At 42.5% G+C, this 17,883-nt stretch overlaps 1 protein-coding gene across 2 annotated transcripts in view; it reads right to left on the minus strand.

Annotated features, from left to right (window-relative positions):
• Positions 1-16,603, minus strand: part of STX12 (syntaxin 12) — a 35,991-nt gene extending 19,388 nt beyond the window's left edge. Inside the window, exons 1-3 of one of the 2 annotated variants that reach the window (XM_025278629.2) lie at positions 16,371-16,492; positions 15,621-15,684; positions 1,449-1,518 (exon numbers count right to left, since the gene is read on the minus strand). In XM_025278629.2, coding sequence (XP_025134414.1) covers positions 1,449-1,518; positions 15,621-15,666 — 116 coding nt within the window. In that variant the 5' untranslated portion in view covers positions 15,667-15,684; positions 16,371-16,492. Of the gene's footprint in view, positions 1-1,448; positions 1,519-15,620; positions 15,685-16,370 lie in introns of both variants that reach the window. The other variant, XM_006049666.3, reaches the window with a different exon arrangement.
• Between the last annotated feature and the right edge of the window lie 1,280 nt (positions 16,604-17,883).

The following is a 17,883-nucleotide window of genomic DNA, read 5'->3' on the forward strand; positions in this document are numbered from 1 at the left end:
TTTGGGGAGAAAAGAAAAGCATTCTCAGCAGTTCTGATAGAAATACAAAAGCAGCTGCCCCCACACCTCAATCTAATAGTTTTAACACGTTGAACTCTCTCTGAAAATCTCAGGCTGATTTGCCCAAGAGTTCCGCATGGTTACTGTCTGTCACAGGCCACTGACTAGTGACAGAATCCACGCCCTGGGGGTTGGATGAAATGTGCATTAGAAGCAGAGCTTCTACCCTAGGGAACAACCTCCAAAGATCAACTCCCACGTTTGTGCTTAAAGCTGGTGCTTTTTCAGCTTTACCCTTGGCTCCCTACCTATGCTTTATGCTTGACTTTCTGGCTCTTTTCTCCAAAACAAAGAAGCCCTATACTGTGTTTTTAAAAAAAAAAAAAAAAGTAAGGAGCAGAGGGGAAAGGAAATTAAAGAGGGAAAAATGTGTGGGATTGAAAGGTACTGGAAATACAAAAAAGATTCCTTTCAGTCATGGTTTCTTCTACTATCTGGCCATTTCTGCAACGGTTTTAAGGGAGGACAGAGAAACCACACTACTGATTACTAATATTTTTTCACTGCAAAGGGGTCTCCAAGATAGAAGGGAAAAAAAAAAGCAAAACCAAAAAAATCTAAAAAACCATGAGAGTCAAAACCAAGAGGGAATCAAAAAAACAAAAAACAAAAATGGGAATTTCCTGGTGGTTCAGTGGTCCCCTCTTCCACCGAAGAGGGCACTGGTTCAATCCCTGCTTGGTGAACTAAGATCCAACCAGCCATATGGTACAGCAAAAAAAATAACAATAACAAAATAAAAAACAAAAGCCCCCAAAAAGAGTCAATCCGAAGCTTGAGCATCATGGACAGTACTAACATACCCACAGCTACCTCATGTCTCCCTCAAAAAAGCTCAAAGTACAAACAGTAAGTCATTCTCTCAGTTCCCAATGTCTAGGACAGGAAACAAAAATAGTGTTAAAGATGAAAACTAGAACTTCTAACAGCAGAGATAGAGTCAAGAAGGACATAATCAAAAGAATTTATTCCACTCTTCTCTCCTCGGGCCATTCCGAATACACTTCTTTAATATTATATACAGTTGGAAATCCAACAGATTAGACAAGCACTGTAGATCATCAGGAGGCCTGTGCCAACAAGGAAGCTCCTGTAGGGAGAATGCAATTTAAGAGTCGTAGGGATTCCCCCTCTACTTCCCTAAATTGTTCTGCTAAGCTGTCCAAGGGAGGAAGAAAAGCAGAGTCCAAGGACTCTGAGAGGCAAGGGAGATCACAACCCATTAATGTATTTTGTTGCTCCTCTTCTAGATCCAGCTATGACCTCATGTCCCACTGCCTCTTGTGCTGACTTCACAGGCCTGAAACCTAAGCCGCCAAGCAGCAAGAGCATTAAGTGTGTCCCCAAAAGGCCCTCACAAATCCCAAACTTATTAGGAAGCTACTCACAGATTTTCCTGTAGCTTGCTTGAATCCTGCTTAGTTCCTAGTTGGCTCATCAAGTTCTTTATCTGAGCGGCTGGGGAGAGGAGGAAATAAAAATTTATTAAAAAGAAAAATACATTCATCACAAGCACCCTGGGGAGAGGGGAAGGGATAAATTGGGAGACTTGAGATTGATATATACATACTACTATATATAAAGTAGATACCTAATAAGGACCTATTGTATAGCACAGGGAACTCTACTCAATACCCTGCAATGGTCTATAAGGGAAAATCTGACTCACTGTGCTATACACCTAAAACTAACACAACATTGTAAATCAATTATACTCCAATAAAATTTTTTTAAAAAAACAAGCACACTAATTCTCAGATCACTGGTCTCTCCCCATATCCTGAATAAGAATGTACAACTAATAGAAAGCATGCTATGATCAAGACCCTGGTCTTGATCTTCTAAACTATTCTCTTCTAAATCTACCTGTGAGATCTACCTTTCTCCTAGAGAGTAACTATGCCACTAAGCAGAAGGTGGTGGTTTTCGTCACTCCCAAAGAACTTCCACATTCTACCAGATTTCCAGTGGCATTGGTTAAAATGTTTGTCTCTTTTGGAATGGCCTTGATACCAAGTATCAATTCACAACAATAAAAATTTAAATTCATGAATACAAAATAATTTTCTACAGCAAACATTTTTGGAAAAACAATGTACATTTATTATTGATAATAAGTTACCACTAATTGAGCACCCTTCTATGTGCCAAGTACTATATTAGGAGCTTTGTATACATAATCTTATTCATTTTCATAGCAACAGTCTGAAGTAGATGTATGTTCATTTTGCAGATGAGGAAATAGATTTAGAGAAGTTAAATATCTTATGTAAGCACACACACAAAAAGAAGTAGGGCAAAAAATTCAACCCCAGGGACATCATACTCCAATGCCTATGTTCTTTTAACTATGCTGTCTGTAGACAAATAGTACATCACTTTGTTCAGATTACTCTACCAAGATATTGTGCTAAGATCAGGAATGGTCATATTTGAATCCTAGATGTTTAAGGCCCTAGCCCTGGACTAGGAAAGCAGAGTTCCGGAAGAACTGATAGTCAGAAATAGTCTGGCTGGGAATCTGAACACCCTTGTCGCTCACTGACTTCTACAACAGGAATAGAGCCCCTGATTTCCTATGTCCTACTTTCTATTTTCTTTTTCTGTTGGCAGAGAAGATGGGGGAGCTTCATTCATTTATAGAGCTTGAAATTTTATTGTATGTTTGTTTTTTGTTTGCATGCTTGCATTTTAAAAGCATTCACTGTCTTCTATAGGGCTTCCCTGGTGGCTCAGAGGGTAAAGCGTCTGCCCACAATCCGGAAGGCCTGGGTTTGATCCCCAGGTCAGGAAGATCCCCTGGAGAAGGAAATGGCAACCCACTTCAGTACTCTTGCTTGGAAAATTCCACGGACGGAAGAGCCTGGTAGGCTATAGTCCATGGGATCGCAAAGAGTCGCACATGACTGAGCAACTTCACAACTGTCTTCTATTGCAAGAAACTGGAATACAGAACACAATGACAAAGTACTTTGTGTCCAGTGAAACATAATTATCTCCAAGTTTCACCAGGACTTCAAGAGATAATATATCACAATAGGTACAGGGCTCCTCTGGCCAAAAGACAGTTCCTTTATGAGGGCTCTCCTACCCTCTCAGGTTTAATCCAGTTCCACTTGTGAAACACCAGACTGCTAAATGACTGGCTTAGGGGAAGAAGATGAGGAAACCAATGCTTACTGTAACAATTTGTATCTATTATAGGAACAGATTATATACAAGGCTTCAATGTCCAATAAAAATGAAACTTCACTTATTAGAATTTTAAATTCTAAAAATTAATTGTTCCTTATGATAGGGTGCTTCTTAAATAAAAAATTTGGGGGTCACAGTCATAATACTGACCTTAATTTGGTCACCAAGAGCAGTAAAAAGGCAAGCTTAGTAAGGACCAGTTACCTTACAGAAACACAGATATGTTAATAGCTTCTAAGTCTGTTAAGAAATAATAATTAGCCAAAATCGTCTAGGTGATTGCTGAGTGACTCTACACCTAAGGGAAACTGAACAACCTAGCCCTTAACAGCGTCTAGGAGTTATTTCTCCTGCAAAAAATTAACAAATGGAAACCTCAATTAAATGGAGTTGGGAGATACCAAGGGGGAGCTCTCACATCTACCAGACAGCAGAGCCCAGCAGGAAGATACCTCTAAGCCAATGAGAAGCCATGGACTCTGGGTTTGCTGTATTCTTCCCAACTTTCTTTTACCTTCCCTTGCTAGGAGGGGGCTTGCACTTGGCCTGCCCTGATTGCAGACCCCAAACTGCAACTCTCTGGTAACTCTGAATAAACCTGTCTTTGCTGGAGAAATATCTGGCAGTCTCTGTTTTAGGTCAACATCCTTAGCTCAGATCACGGTGCCATAACGGGTGTTACAAAGCAAAACTTTCCACAGTCAAGAATATATATGTGTGTAACACTTCAAATCATGATTTTATCTTATTTTAAGACCATCTTTTAAGCAAAATATAACTCCAATTTTATAACAGAAATATAGATTTCACATGATTAAAAAGTTGCCTTTTGACAAACTTTCCTAAAATATAACTATTCTATTAAATGAGGGCTTTTTAGCTTAATGGTTCCATAGGAAAATGTAAAGCACTATAAAAGATTGCATTCTGCTAAAAAAGCATTATGTAAGATATAAATAACCATTTTTCATCACTAAGATGTATAATGTCCTTCTTACTTAAGTCTAATGGGAATCAGAATCAAAGCTATCAACTGACTGGCCAAACAAATAATTTAAGAAAGAGGACAGACATTAGCATCTACAGAGCGTTCACCATGTGCCAGACACTGGGCTATGTACTTGATGTGGTATGCTGCTGCTAAGTCACTTCAGTCATGTCCAACTCTGTGCGACCCCATAGACGGCAGCCCACCAGGCTCCCCCGTCCCTGGGATTCTCCAGGCAAGAACACTGGAGTGGGTTGCCATTTCCTTCTCCAATGCATGAAAGTGAAAAGTCAAAGTGAAGTCGCTCAGTCGTGTTCGACTCTTAGTGACCCCATGGACTGCAGCCTTCCAGGCTCCTCCATCCATGGGAGTTTCCAGGCAAGAGTACTGGAGTGGGGTGCCAGGGTCTTCTCCGTTGATGTGATATAATAAAAAGTATATTTGGTCTTTGTCCTCAGTTCCTGGCAGAGTTCCTAAAAGCCTTGGAATTTCCTGAGTGATAGGAGTGTCTTTTGTTATTCATAAAGGGCTCCTTTGGAGCATACAGAGTTTACCTATTGAGGTGACCTAAGCCCTGATAGCCTTAGGGTGGGTAGGGTTTGTCACCGTAAAGACCAAGTAATTAGCAGGTTGGAAATTTCAGTTCCACCCACCAACCTCTGAGAAGGGAAACTGGGGGTAGAGAGGAAGTACAGATTAAACTCTATAAATTCTTGAACTAGATTTGATGAGCTTCCAGATTGGTGGACTCCCCAGGTGGTTCAGCGGTAAAGAACTCACCTGCCAATGCAGGAGACTCAGGAGACACGGGTCCGATCCCTAGGTCAGGAAGATCCCCTGGAGGAGGGCATGTCAACCCACTCCAGTATTCTTGCCTGAGAAATCCCATGGACAGAGGAGCCTGGCACAGTCCATGGGGTCACAAAGAATCAGACACGACTGAGTGACCACACACACACAAGCATAGACTGGTGACCACACACAGATGCAGGGAGGGTGTAAGTGCCCATAGAGAGTATAGAAATTTTGAGCTCTTCCTACATACCTTGTTCTAGGAATCTCTTCTATCTGGCTGCTCCTGAATTATATCCTTTTATAATAAACCAGTCCCTGGTGGGTCAGGGGGTAAAGCGTCTGCCTGCAATGCGGGAGACCCAGGTTCAATCCCTGGGTCGGGAAGATCCCCTGGAGAAGGCAATGGCAACCCACTCCAGTATTCTTGCCTGGAGAATCCCATGAACAGAGGAGCCTGGCAGGCTACAGTCCACGGGGTTGCAAAGAGTCAGACACGACTGAACGACTTCACTTTCTTTCACTATAATAAACCAGTAAGTGAATGTTTTCCTGAGTTATGTGAGCTGGACCAGCAAACGAGCTGAACCTGAAGAGGGGCTCATGGGAACACCTCCAGTACAGCTCACTGGTCAGAAAGACAGATAAGAACCTACACTTACAATTGGCATCTGAAGAGGGTGGGGTCGGGGGAGCCTTGTAGGACTAAGCCCTTAATTTGTGGAATCCGATGCTAACTCCAGGTAGTATCAGAAATAAATAAAATGCCATGAAAAAAAAAAAGAATTGAATTAAATTGTAGGACACCCAACTTAAGTCCAGAGAAACTGACCACTGGTGTGTGGTAAACCCACACACCTGGTGTCAGAAGTATTGAGAGTGGAGGAAACATCAGAAGAGTGCTTTTCCTTCACTCCTGGAAAGCATTATCTTACTGTGGTTGTGCTAGTTGCTCAGTCGTGTCCAACTCTTTGCGACCCCATGGACCATAGCCTGCTAGGTTCCTCTGTCCATGGGATTCTCCAGGCAAGAATACTGGAGTGGGTTACCATTCCCCTCTCCAGGGGATCTTCCCAACCCAGGGACTGAATCCTGGTCTCCCACATTGCAGGCAGATTCTTTACCTTCTGTCCCACCAGGGAAGCCCCTTAATCTAATTAGATAAGCATTATTACAGGTGGGTACACTGAGGCTCACGCTGTTGCAAAACTCATTCCTTCATTTAGAATACCTATTCTACAGTTATGTGCTCTAGAAGATATTGTTCTAAAGAAGCTTTCCTTTTTAGGAGAAGAGATAATAAGCATGTATCAGGTAGTGGTAAGTGCTATAAAGAAAAATAAAATCAGGTAAGGGCCAGAATAACAGGGTAGGGAGAGGGTAGTAGTTTACAGGAGGTAGTCAAAGATGACCTCTCTGATAAGGTGACACAGAGTAGAGACCTAAAGGAAGTGAAAGATCAAACCATGAAAATATCTGGGGGAGAAGCTTTCGAGCAGAGAGCATGAAGCACAAAGTCCCCAAGGCAAGAGCACTGGCTGTGATGGAGAAACAGGGGGCCAATGTGACTAGAGAGAGATGAGAGAGGGGGGCAGCCAGAATACATAGGACCCTGTAAATCAGAGCAAGGGCTTCCAATTTGAATGAAATGGGAAGCCACCAATGGTTTTAAGCAGTGTCATAAAAGTGAAAGCGAAGTCGCTCAGTCGTGTCTTTGTGACCCCATGGACTGTAGCCTAACAGGCTCCTCTGTCCATGGGATTTTCCAGGCAATAGTACTGGAGTGGATTGCCATTTCCTTCTCCAGGGGAATCTTCCCAAGCCAGGGATTCAACCCAGGTCTCCCGCATTGTAGACAGACGCTTTACCGCCTGAGCCACCAGGGAAGTCCATAAAAACCAGAATTCAAATCCAGGGCTAATTCCAATAACTATATTTTTTTATGTCACATTAGACTCTCTCAGTTTTCATTCCAATCCCAAAGAAAGGCAATGCCAAAGAATACTCAAACTATCGCACAATTGCACTCATCTCACACGCTAGTTAAGTAATGCTCAAAATTCTCCAAGCCAGGCTTCAACCATACGTGAACCGTGAACTTCCTGATGTTCAAGCTGGTTTTAGAAAAGGAAGAGGAACCAGAGATCAAATTGCCAACATCTGCTGGGTCATCGAAAAAGCAAGAGAGTTCCAGAAAAACATCTATTTCTGCTTTATTGACTATGCCAAAGCCTTTGACTGTGTGGATCACAATAAACTGTGGACAATTCTCAAAGAGATGGGAATACCAGACCACCTGACCTGCCTCTTGAGAAATCTGTATGCAAGTCAGGAAGCAACAGTTAGAACTGGACATGGAACAACAGACTGGTTCCAAATAGGAAAAGGAGTACGTCAAGGCTGTATATTGTCACCCTGCTTATTTAACTTCTATGCAGAGTACATCATGAGAAACGCTGGACTGGAAGAAACACAAGCTGGAATCAAGATTGCCGGGAGAAATATCAATAACTTCAGACATGCAGATGACACCACCCTTATGGCAGAAAGTGAAGAAGAACTAAAAAGCCTCTTGATGAACGTGAAAGTGGAGAGTGAAAAAGTTGGCTTAAAGCTCAACATTCAGAAAACTAATAAGATCATGGCATCCGATCCCATCTCTTCATGGGAAATAGATGGGGAAACAGTGGAAACAGTGTCAGACTTTATTTTTTGGGGCTCCAAAATCACTGCAGATGGTGACTGCAGCCATGAAATTAAAAGACGCTTACTCCTTGGAAGGAAAGTTATGACCAACCTAAATAGCATATTCAAAAGCAGAGACATTACTTTGCCAACAAAGGCCCGTCTAGTCAAGGCTATGGTTTTTCCTGTGGTCATGTATGGATGTGAGAGTTGGACTGTGAAGAAGGCTGAGCGCCAAAGAATTGATGCTTTTGAACTGTGGTGTTGGAGAAGACTCTTGAGAGTCCCTTGGACTGCAAGGAGATGCAACCAATCCATTCTGAAGGAGATCAGCCCTGGGATTTCTTTGGAGGGAATGATGCTGAAGCTGAAACTCCAGTACTTTGGCCACCTCATGTGAAGAGCTGACTCATTGGAAAAGACTCTGATGCTGGGAGGGATTGAGGGCAGGAGGAAAAGGGGACGCCAGAGGACGAAATGGCTGGATGACATCACTGACTTGATGGACTTGAGTCTGAGTGAACTCCGGGAGTTTGTAATGGACAGGGAGGCCTGGCATGCTGAGATTCATGGGGTCGCAAAGAGTCAGACACGACTGAGCAACTGAACTGAACTGAACTGAGACTCTCTCACAGGCAGACTACATTTCCTCCTTTAGAGGAAATACACAGAATGTAGTGACTTAGGGCAGGCTTCCATTTGCCAGTGTTGCACTTTGCCCCACCCTGCTTATCTGACAGCTCCCTAACTTAACAGCTCTCTCCTCCAGATAGGCTGATGCCCTTGCTCTAACCCGCTCCCTTCCCTATGGCCCTGCCACCTTTGGGAAGGTTCCTGCATATTTACCAGAGTCCAGCATAGTGCCAGCACCCAGGGAGCAGGAAGCAATTGCTGATTAATTCAGTTAGCCTCAGTTTTGAGACTTCCCTGGTGGCTCAGACGGTAAAGCATCTGCCTACAATGCAGGAGACCCGGGTTCGATCCCTGGATGGGGAAGATCCTCTGAAGAAGGAAATGGCAACTCACTCCAGTACTCTTGACTGGAAAATCCCATGGGAGGAACCTGGTAGGCTACAGTCCATGGGGTTGCAAAAGTCGGACACGACTGAGCGACTTTACTTCCTCAGTTTTATGTCATGCCACTTTCAAGGCAGCAGATATGAACGAACATGAGCTAGGAATAATGAGACCTAAATTCTAAGCCAAACAGGACCATAACTACATGTATGGCACCAAATAAATCATTTCATGCTGCTGGGTCTCTTTCACCAATTGTATATGATATTCAGGTTTAACTAACACGTATTGAGTACTTATTGTCTGTCACAGTACTTACTATTTGTGTGGGTGGGGCTTTTTTCCTCATTCAATTATTATGACTTCATAAGGACTAAATGACCCTTAAGTACTCCCACCACTGCTCAATGATAAAAGTCAACAATAATGAAGCAGCTCTAGTTCCAGAATGATGCTGTGTAACCAAGCAGTTTTTTTGCAAGACTGAGTTTGGCTGAGAGAGACTCTGCCTCTCTGTACAAATGGGACTGGACTGACTATACACCTCTGGAGAGGAGGGACCACATTCTACTCATTTTTGTATTTGCATAACCACACACGCACGCATACCACTCCTCCAGAAAATAATTGGTTACAGGGTGACACATAGAGGTAAATGTTACTAGTATGGCGGTTCAAGGAAACAGATCTCATCTTATTGACTGTCTTTACATACAGCATTCTCTTTAGAAACTCTAGAGATTTCAAAATTTCAAGTTGTTAATCATCAATCAAAATGTATTAAGTGCCCTAGACAGCAAAGGGGATTTTATAGATTATGGGGGAAAAGTCAATTTAAAATCAGCTGTTCTTGGTTTAAACTCAGCTGAGAACTTTTTTTACCTAGTCTTTTCTGACTTCTTTTGTTTGCTGAGATACGTAAATTGGGATGGGGGGATTGGGTGGAGGGAGGAGGACTTTATAGCATCACTTGTTAGCTAAGCACCAGAATGAATCCAAGCTTTCATTAATTCTATTCAAATTCCTGAATATTGATATTTTCCTAAAAGTTTCCAGCAAGATGCCCCAAAACTCAAATGATAAGGACAGTAACGTCTTTGTTTACTGGAAGTAGAATTCTTTGTATAATGCCCTCCATAACCACCAACATCAGAGTTTATTTGAAAATAGTGACTCAATGACCCATCTGTTTCATAACCAAGAACTGTATCACTTGAGACTTCCCTGGTGGTCGAGTGGTTAAGAAATCACCTGCCATTGCAGGGGACATGGGTTTGATCCCTAGTCCAGGAAGATGCCACATGGTGGGGAACAACTCAGCCTGTGTGCCACAACTATTGAGCCTGAGAGCCTAGAACCTGAGCTCTACAACAAGAGAAGCCACCGCAAGGAGAAGCCCACACACCACAACTAGAGAATAGCCCCCACTCCCTACAACTAGAGAAAGCTCAGGGCAGCAACAAAGACCTAGCCCAGCTACAAAAATAAACAAATAACTCTTTTTAAAAAAAGAAAAGAACTGTATCCCTTAAACCTAAAGCACAAAAAGAAACAGTTACATACACACTTATTTTTCCCTTGAATGCACTTAAGATGTTAAAAAGTAAAAGTGATACTTTTTGGAATAATTTTTATCAAAATGGGTTAAATCTAGAAGAGTTTTCTGGTCAGCTTAGTTAATGAGAAAACTCCTTTTCTAAGCATTCTAGTAAATGAAAGTTTTACTTTTAGACTGATTTGTTACATTTTGGATGAAAATCACTGGGTATCTATCCTCTATGAAATGCTACATAATCTGGAAACCAGATGACTAGGCCAAATGTAAAGAAAAGTTCTTCAGTTCTGTGTAAGCAATCTTGTTATTTTTAAAACTAGGCCTCAATTTCTCCTATCACTGACCTCTCATGTTTAAAAGCATGTCCTGGCTAAAACTTTTATAAGACTATAAAGCAAACTAATTTATTGTACATTACAGCTAACATGCACACTAGGAACTGCTCTAAACTGAACATTCTTCGTGGACTTTTAGCTGATATCAGCTTTTACCCAAATCTGAATCTCCAAATGAACCTTAGTCCATATCAAAGTCTAGACACATTGAAAGCAACTACCATAAAGGTAAACAAGCAAACATATATTCAAGGAAAGAATCGTATTTACATAAAATGAGAACATGATAGCTTACGTTACAACATAAGTCATGACAATGAAGGCATCTCAGCGTCTTACTCTGAAAATTAGGTTTGCATAGTTTTTGCAAAGCTATCATGAAAATGACCTGACTTTTTTTTTTTTTTGGATTTTTTTAAATTTTATTTTATTTTTAAACCTGAAACACTGTATTAGTTTTGCCAATGACCTGACTTTTTAGCCACTATGATAGGAAAGCTCTAAACTAAACTGAACTCGAACACTGAATATCGAAGGTATAATCTTCTATTTACCACACCCATGACAGAACACACAGCGGGTTAAGAACACAGACTCTGAACTGAGACTGCCTGTGTGTTATTCCCAGTTCCACAATTCCTAGTAAAAGGCTCCACTCCTTCGCGCCTCAGTTTCCTCACCTAAAAAATGGGAATAATAAGGGAATCCTCCTGTGGCTGCTGTGAGGCTGACATTAAGACAATATGAAGCTAAATTCAGAACAGTGTCTGGCACTTAAAAGAACTCAATCAAGGATAGCTATTATTATCAAACTCGAGACCAAGAAAAATGTACTTAGTGATGATAAAAATCAATTAAGTACATACTGAATGCCAACTATTAACACATATCCACTGCAGTGCCAGGCCCTGTAGTTAAAAGAGAGCTGTACAATGCACGGTTGCTATCCCCATAACACTAACAGTGATCTCTCAGTTGGAATAACAAGGTCAAAAAGCATGAATTAATTACAGAATACAGAATAAAGTAAGTGCTAAGCTTGCGAATTCAGAAAGAAAAACAAAATGACAGTTAACATTTCTTAAACAATGCTGCAAGCCTGCTTCAAGCACTTTACATAAATTTCCTCATTTAATTCTCATGATCCTATGAAGTAAAGACTGTTATTAACTCCATCTTACAGATGAGGAAACTGAAACGGAGAAGTACAGCAATATGCTTACACAGCTAGTCAGAAGCAGATCTAGGACTCAAACCCAGACCGTCTGACTCCTGAGCCCGCTCACTTAACTACTAAACTATGGTGGAGCAGGGGACTCAACCAATGCTATTCCAGCCGGGCACTATACTAGGCACTTTCAAAGAACGCATTTTACCAATAGCATTCATTTTACAGATGGGGTAACAGACAGAAAGGGGAACTGCTCCAGGCTAACGGTACAACATAGAGGAGCAAGAACTCTGTCACAGATCTGCTGAGCCTAACTCCCGGGCTCCTGTTGACTTCATTCTTTGAAAAGCAAGGGAAAGCTCAGTTACAAGGGGCAGGATTTAAGCACAACTCAAAGGATTTGTATAATTTAGGTGGTTTGCGAGGTAGGGAACGATTGAAGAAAGGAGGAATAGAATGAGCAAAAACTTGCTGCAGAAATCAATGCTTAGGGATGTTAAGAAAAATAGCCTGCCCGGAGCAAAGGGTGATGAATAGGAGAAAATATGGCTAATTTGGATTAAGATGACAAAGACAATGGAAGCAAAGCGGAATGCTAAGACCTGATGCAGCAACAACAGCCAGCCACTGTAGGCTCTTGAGGAGGTAAGAGGGATTTTAGACATACTGCTGATTGCATTATTGGGGTGAACTAGAAAGGGAACAGAAACACTGAGACTATGCTGCTGGATACAGATGTTGAGATCATGAAGACTTCACAAAGTGGGTAACAAAATAAACAGCAAAGGGAAACAATTTTAAAAGAACAGCCAACAGGACTTCACACAACAGTCAATTTTAAAAGTTTAGCTGCTTTTAAGTTTTTAGTATTTATGATTTTATAAACAAAATCATATCAATAAATTAGCAACATTAAAGAACAGACATGCTGTTCTTTAATCTCTTCAGAGATAACTTGGAGCCTGTTAGGTTATTGCCCTCTATCTGCCCAGACCCTTCGTTTCACAACAGGCGGAGTCAAACATTTTTCTTCTGTTGCCCACACATACTGATAACAACCGTTTGTGCCAGGCAGTCAACCTTAGCTGTACCTATAACAACCCACACAGTGGCCTGCCGTATTTCAGCCTGAAAGGCTCAGCAATTCCAAACCCACAAATGCAGCTGAAAAGTTGAGAAAAAAGAATAAGCTATTCTCTCATATTTTCAATAAATACAGGTCCTTGCAGGACTATATGGACGTGGGCATATGTCTGAAGCAGGGGGCGGAGGGGGGCGGTGTCACATCCAGACTGTATACTTATGTACACTGGCCAAGTTTGGGGAATGGGTACCAGCCTGGTAAATGGGTAGAGACAATGTCACCCTACCCATTTCCAACTCCCAGAGCCTCACTAAACAATCCCAAAGGGAAAATTCCAACTCACACTGCCTAGGGTCATAAGATGTGGTAGGAATCACATAGCACAAGGTAAATGAGGCAGGGAGAGTTTCAAGATGGTGGAAAAAATCTCATTCATTCAAATCTACTAAATACAATTTACTGAGCATCAAGACCCTAAATAATATGATCCCTGGCTATCTCCACGGCCTCTTTTCCTACTATGCTTCCTTCTCTAACTGCAGTCCAGACACATTAGTCTCCCTGCCATTCTTGAAGGCACTGAGGTCTTTGTCTTGCAATTTCCTCTGCCTAGAATGCCTTCCCTCAGCTACCCACATGGCTCCCTCACTTCATTCAGGGGTCTACTCAGAGAGGCCCTCCTTGACCATCTGATGTAAGAATAAATAGCACTTCTTTCTCTGGTTACTTTGTGTCTCCTTATCCTGCTTTATTTTTCCTTCATAGCACTTACTATTTCTCAACATTAGTTATATATGTGTATGTATGCATATGTATGTATATACACACATTCATACATATATATATATATATATATACACACACACACACACACTATCAGGGCAGGGTTTTGTCTATCTTGCTCATCACTCCATCCCCTATGCATAGCAAGTGCTCAAAGAATATTTGTTGAACAGCGAATAAGTGAATCTATCATATGGGTAGATCTTAGGTAAGTACTAGAAATATAAAGATGAATAAGTCATGTCTCATTTCTTCAAAGGAACTAACAATCTAGCAGGAGAGGTAGACCAACCACAAGAGGAGAAAGTTCCACAGCTCAGGTATTCCCCATAGCTTCCTATGAAGAGTAAAAAAAAAAGTCACTTCTAACCTGCTGAAGTGTTAGCTGCTACAAAACTGTAATATTAATTAAAAATTATAAAAAGGCTAAATGTTGGTCCTAAGAGACAGATCTGGTTTCAAGTTTCTTATCCTGTTTCCTAACCCATAAAAAGAAATAATACTGGTAATCACTTCAAAGGGTTGTTACAAAATCAAGTTAGATAATGCCTGTAAAGCACTTACATCGCCTGGCACACAGTATGTACCAAAAATGTTAGCTATTAATGTTATTAATGGCTGAATCCAACTATTACTTGAGCCTGATGCCTAACCAAGAGCTAAATCTTATGAATTCTATCGCCAAAGACACCTCTCCTATCCTTTCTTTCTTTTCATTTTCAGTTCCTAACTGGTATCTCTGATTCCAGTCTCTCCCTTCCAACTCGATTTACACATTTCTACAGAATTAAATCCAAACCCATTAGGTTAGCACTTAAAGCTCTTCATATCTGGGTCCCAACTTAACCTTTTCAAGCCTACTTTGCACTCCATTCTAGAATTCACCACACTAGCCAAATTAAACCACTCTACTTTTTTATACACAGCACATGCTTTCCCCCTACCATGCCTTGTTCATTTAATTCCCTCCTTAAATGCCCTTCTCTTATTTATTGTAAAAAGTTCAAATCCTTTCCACCATCTTTCCAGCCAGACCTAACTCAAATGCCATAATGCCTTCCTTGGTCCCTCCCAAGTGAAAAAGATGTCTCTCCTGACTACCTATAATTTTATTATATCTCTTCTATAGCACCAAATCCTTTCAGCTGCTATGTACGCCAAAGGCTCCCTGCCAGTTCTTATACACAGTACATGCATGATACTCAAATGCATACAAAATGAACATTTCACACATAGACATTAAAATTAGAATTGGTCTCAACAATAAATTTTTGGCTTTGAATCAGAATTTTCTGATCTAGCCTGTGTTACAGCTCCCTCACAAAAGGAAACTGGAACACAAAGTACTATACTTCTGAACCAATGGTCATATATTTTTAAAATATTTTTTGGCTGCACCATGCAGCATATGGGATCTTAGTTCCCCAACCATGGTTTGAACCTGCGCCCCATGCAGTAGAGAAGCATGGAGTCTTAACTTCCCTGGACCACCAGGAAAATCCCACCAGTGGTCATATAAATTTTTGTTTCAAATTTCTGGATTTCACAGATCACATAGTCTTCTTTCCACTCCCAAGGCGCCAAGACTCAAATGATTTCCATCAGAAACTGTCCCTCTCTCAAATTCTACATTACATATTAAATTTAAAAGCTAAGTGGTATTTTTCTTTAAAATATAGAACATAATTGTGATTCAGGACCAACTAGTTCTACCTATTAACAAGGCACAGCCAAGCTCACAAAAACACAATAATAAACAATAAGGATGATGATACCATTCCTTCCAAATAGTTGCTGCTGCTGCTGACCTCCTGTTTATAAGGCTCTGAGATGATCTTCAGGCACAAGATTTAACTCATTCATCTACAGTCTCATTTAGACCCTAACAGTGGGGAGGCAGTTTTAAGACAAGCAATGACATTCTGAAATCCACCACCGATTCTACCATGTCTTACTTGCTACGTGATTGTGGCCATGTCCCTGAGCGTCTCTGTGTATCATGCTTGTTCAAAAGAGTAACTAGATGGGGAGGAAAACAAAAGACTCATCAGCTTGAAATCCAAAAACACGCAAATCTTCTGCTACAAAAGACAAAATACTGTAAACTGAAGTGTCTTTGGTGAATTCTCTTTATTAAAGTAGAAGTCATCTGACCCCTTGAATACAAGTCATTGTAACTGACTTTCAAACGTTACAGGAAGAACCGTATTAAAGTCACCAAAACACATGCATTCTCCACTCTGCTTAATTGAAAGCAGCTGACTTTCAAGAAGCCAGAAGCTGAGCAGAATGTAAAGTCTAAACCAGTAAACAACTCCCGATCCAAACTGGTCAAAGAGAAGTGGGTGGAGGGAAGCAGATGACAGGAAAAACTCGGCTGACCGCTGCATCAGGTCGACTCACTCACTGCTCTGGGGCAGACAAACACACCCTCCCACCCTGGGGCTGTCAGGACTGCTGTCTTAGCCCCAAAACACCTTAAGGGCAGAACTCCTGAGAAGAAACTCGAGCTTCAGTTGAGGCGCCGGACCCTCAGGGTGCCTGGGCCTGGCAGATTCGCGGATGGCAGCCCACCGTATCCAGAGCGGAGCGCCCGAGACGGCCTCAGGTGTGGCTTTGGCCGTAGCCCCGGCCGGGCTCCGCCGTCCCGGCAGCCTCGTCAGGACGGCCCCCGCCCCCCCAGCCGCCGCGGTACCCCGGCTCACTGGCTTGGCTGATCCGCTGGATGTTGCCGCTGCATGTCTGGATGATGCTGTTGAAGTCCCGGAGCGGAGGCCCGGAGCCCCCCGGGTTCCGGTACATGTCTAAGGGACCGTAGGACATGACGAGGAGCAGACAGCGACTAGCCCTGCACCGCGCTCCTACCGGAAACAGCCGCCAGACCCGACCCGCAGGCTGACAGGGAAACCGGGAAGAGAAAGGGCGGGGACGGGATGAAGCTGCGTGCGCACTAGCCCCGCCCCCTCGCGGCGCACTCGCGACCGCCCCGGCTCGACCCGCCCCGCATTTGCGCAGGCGCTGCCGGACCTGGCGGCTGAAAGGTAGCTTAGAGACGCGACGCCCTGGAGTTTGCGGGGCGGAGCGATGACGTCATGCCGTTGGGACTCGGATGGGAGAGTCTGGGGTGGCGGTGTTGTTTATTGTCAGGGCACGGCGACAGAAGGCAAGAATTTTTCGATTAGCATAAAATTGTACCAGATGATCTCAGCCCTAACATCCTATCCTGTTCTATTCTGAGAACTCAGGCCCAAATATGGAGAATTCGACAACCTTGAAACCCAGATCCGTAACCAAACTCTTGAGATTCCTCAACTGTTTTCATCCCCTAGGGCTTTGGGAGGATTTTTGAAGCACTTTTATGGTTTACAAATCACTTTCATTTCTCTCTCCACCCCTCTTCTAGTCTGCGTGCTTAGTCGCTCAGTCGTGTTCGACTCTTTGCAACCCTATGGGCTGTAGCCCGCCAGGTTCCTCTGTCTATGGAAGTTTCCAGGCAGGAATATGGGGGTGGGTTGTCATTTCCTTCTCCAGGGGATCTTTCCCCACCTAGGGATCGAACCAGCGTCTCTTGTGTCTCCTGGATTGGCAGACGGATACTTGATCAGTGCGCCACCTGGGAAGCCTAACAATAAAATAATAATGAAAAGATTTTTAAAGCACGTATTATGTGTGACCCCCCCCCCCCACGCCATTGCAGTTCAGTTATTCATAAGCTGTTTCACGCCAAGGGACGATGTCCTAACTATTCTTACCTTCAGACTAGATAACAGACCCCATGGACTGTAGACTACCACGCCCCTCCATCCGTGGGATTCTCCAGGCAAGAGTACTGGAGTGGGTTGCCATTTCCTTCTCCAGAGGATCTTCCCAACCCGGCTCTCCCGCATTGTACGCAGATGCTGTACCATCTGAGCCACCAAGGAAGACATGGATAACGGACAATCGATCTTTAAATGTTGCAGTAAAGTAACAACAGAACAAGCATGATCATTTCCCCTATTTCAGGTGAGAAAGTTAATGCCACAGAGGTTAATTTGCTTTTCTGAGATTTGACTGCAAAACCCAAGCACTAAGCTAATTGTATTGTCATCTTGCTATGTCCTTAAAATGCATTCTCATATTACCAAATTCATTCTCCATCTAAATCCCTCCAAATAGCTTCTTCATCTATATCCCAAACCAGGATTTCTTGGAGAACTAGATTCTCAATTTTTTAAA

The sequence above is a fragment of the Bubalus bubalis genome, chromosome 2, assembly GCF_019923935.1.
Source record: "Bubalus bubalis isolate 160015118507 breed Murrah chromosome 2, NDDB_SH_1, whole genome shotgun sequence".
Classification (NCBI taxonomy): Eukaryota; Metazoa; Chordata; class Mammalia; order Artiodactyla; family Bovidae; genus Bubalus; species Bubalus bubalis.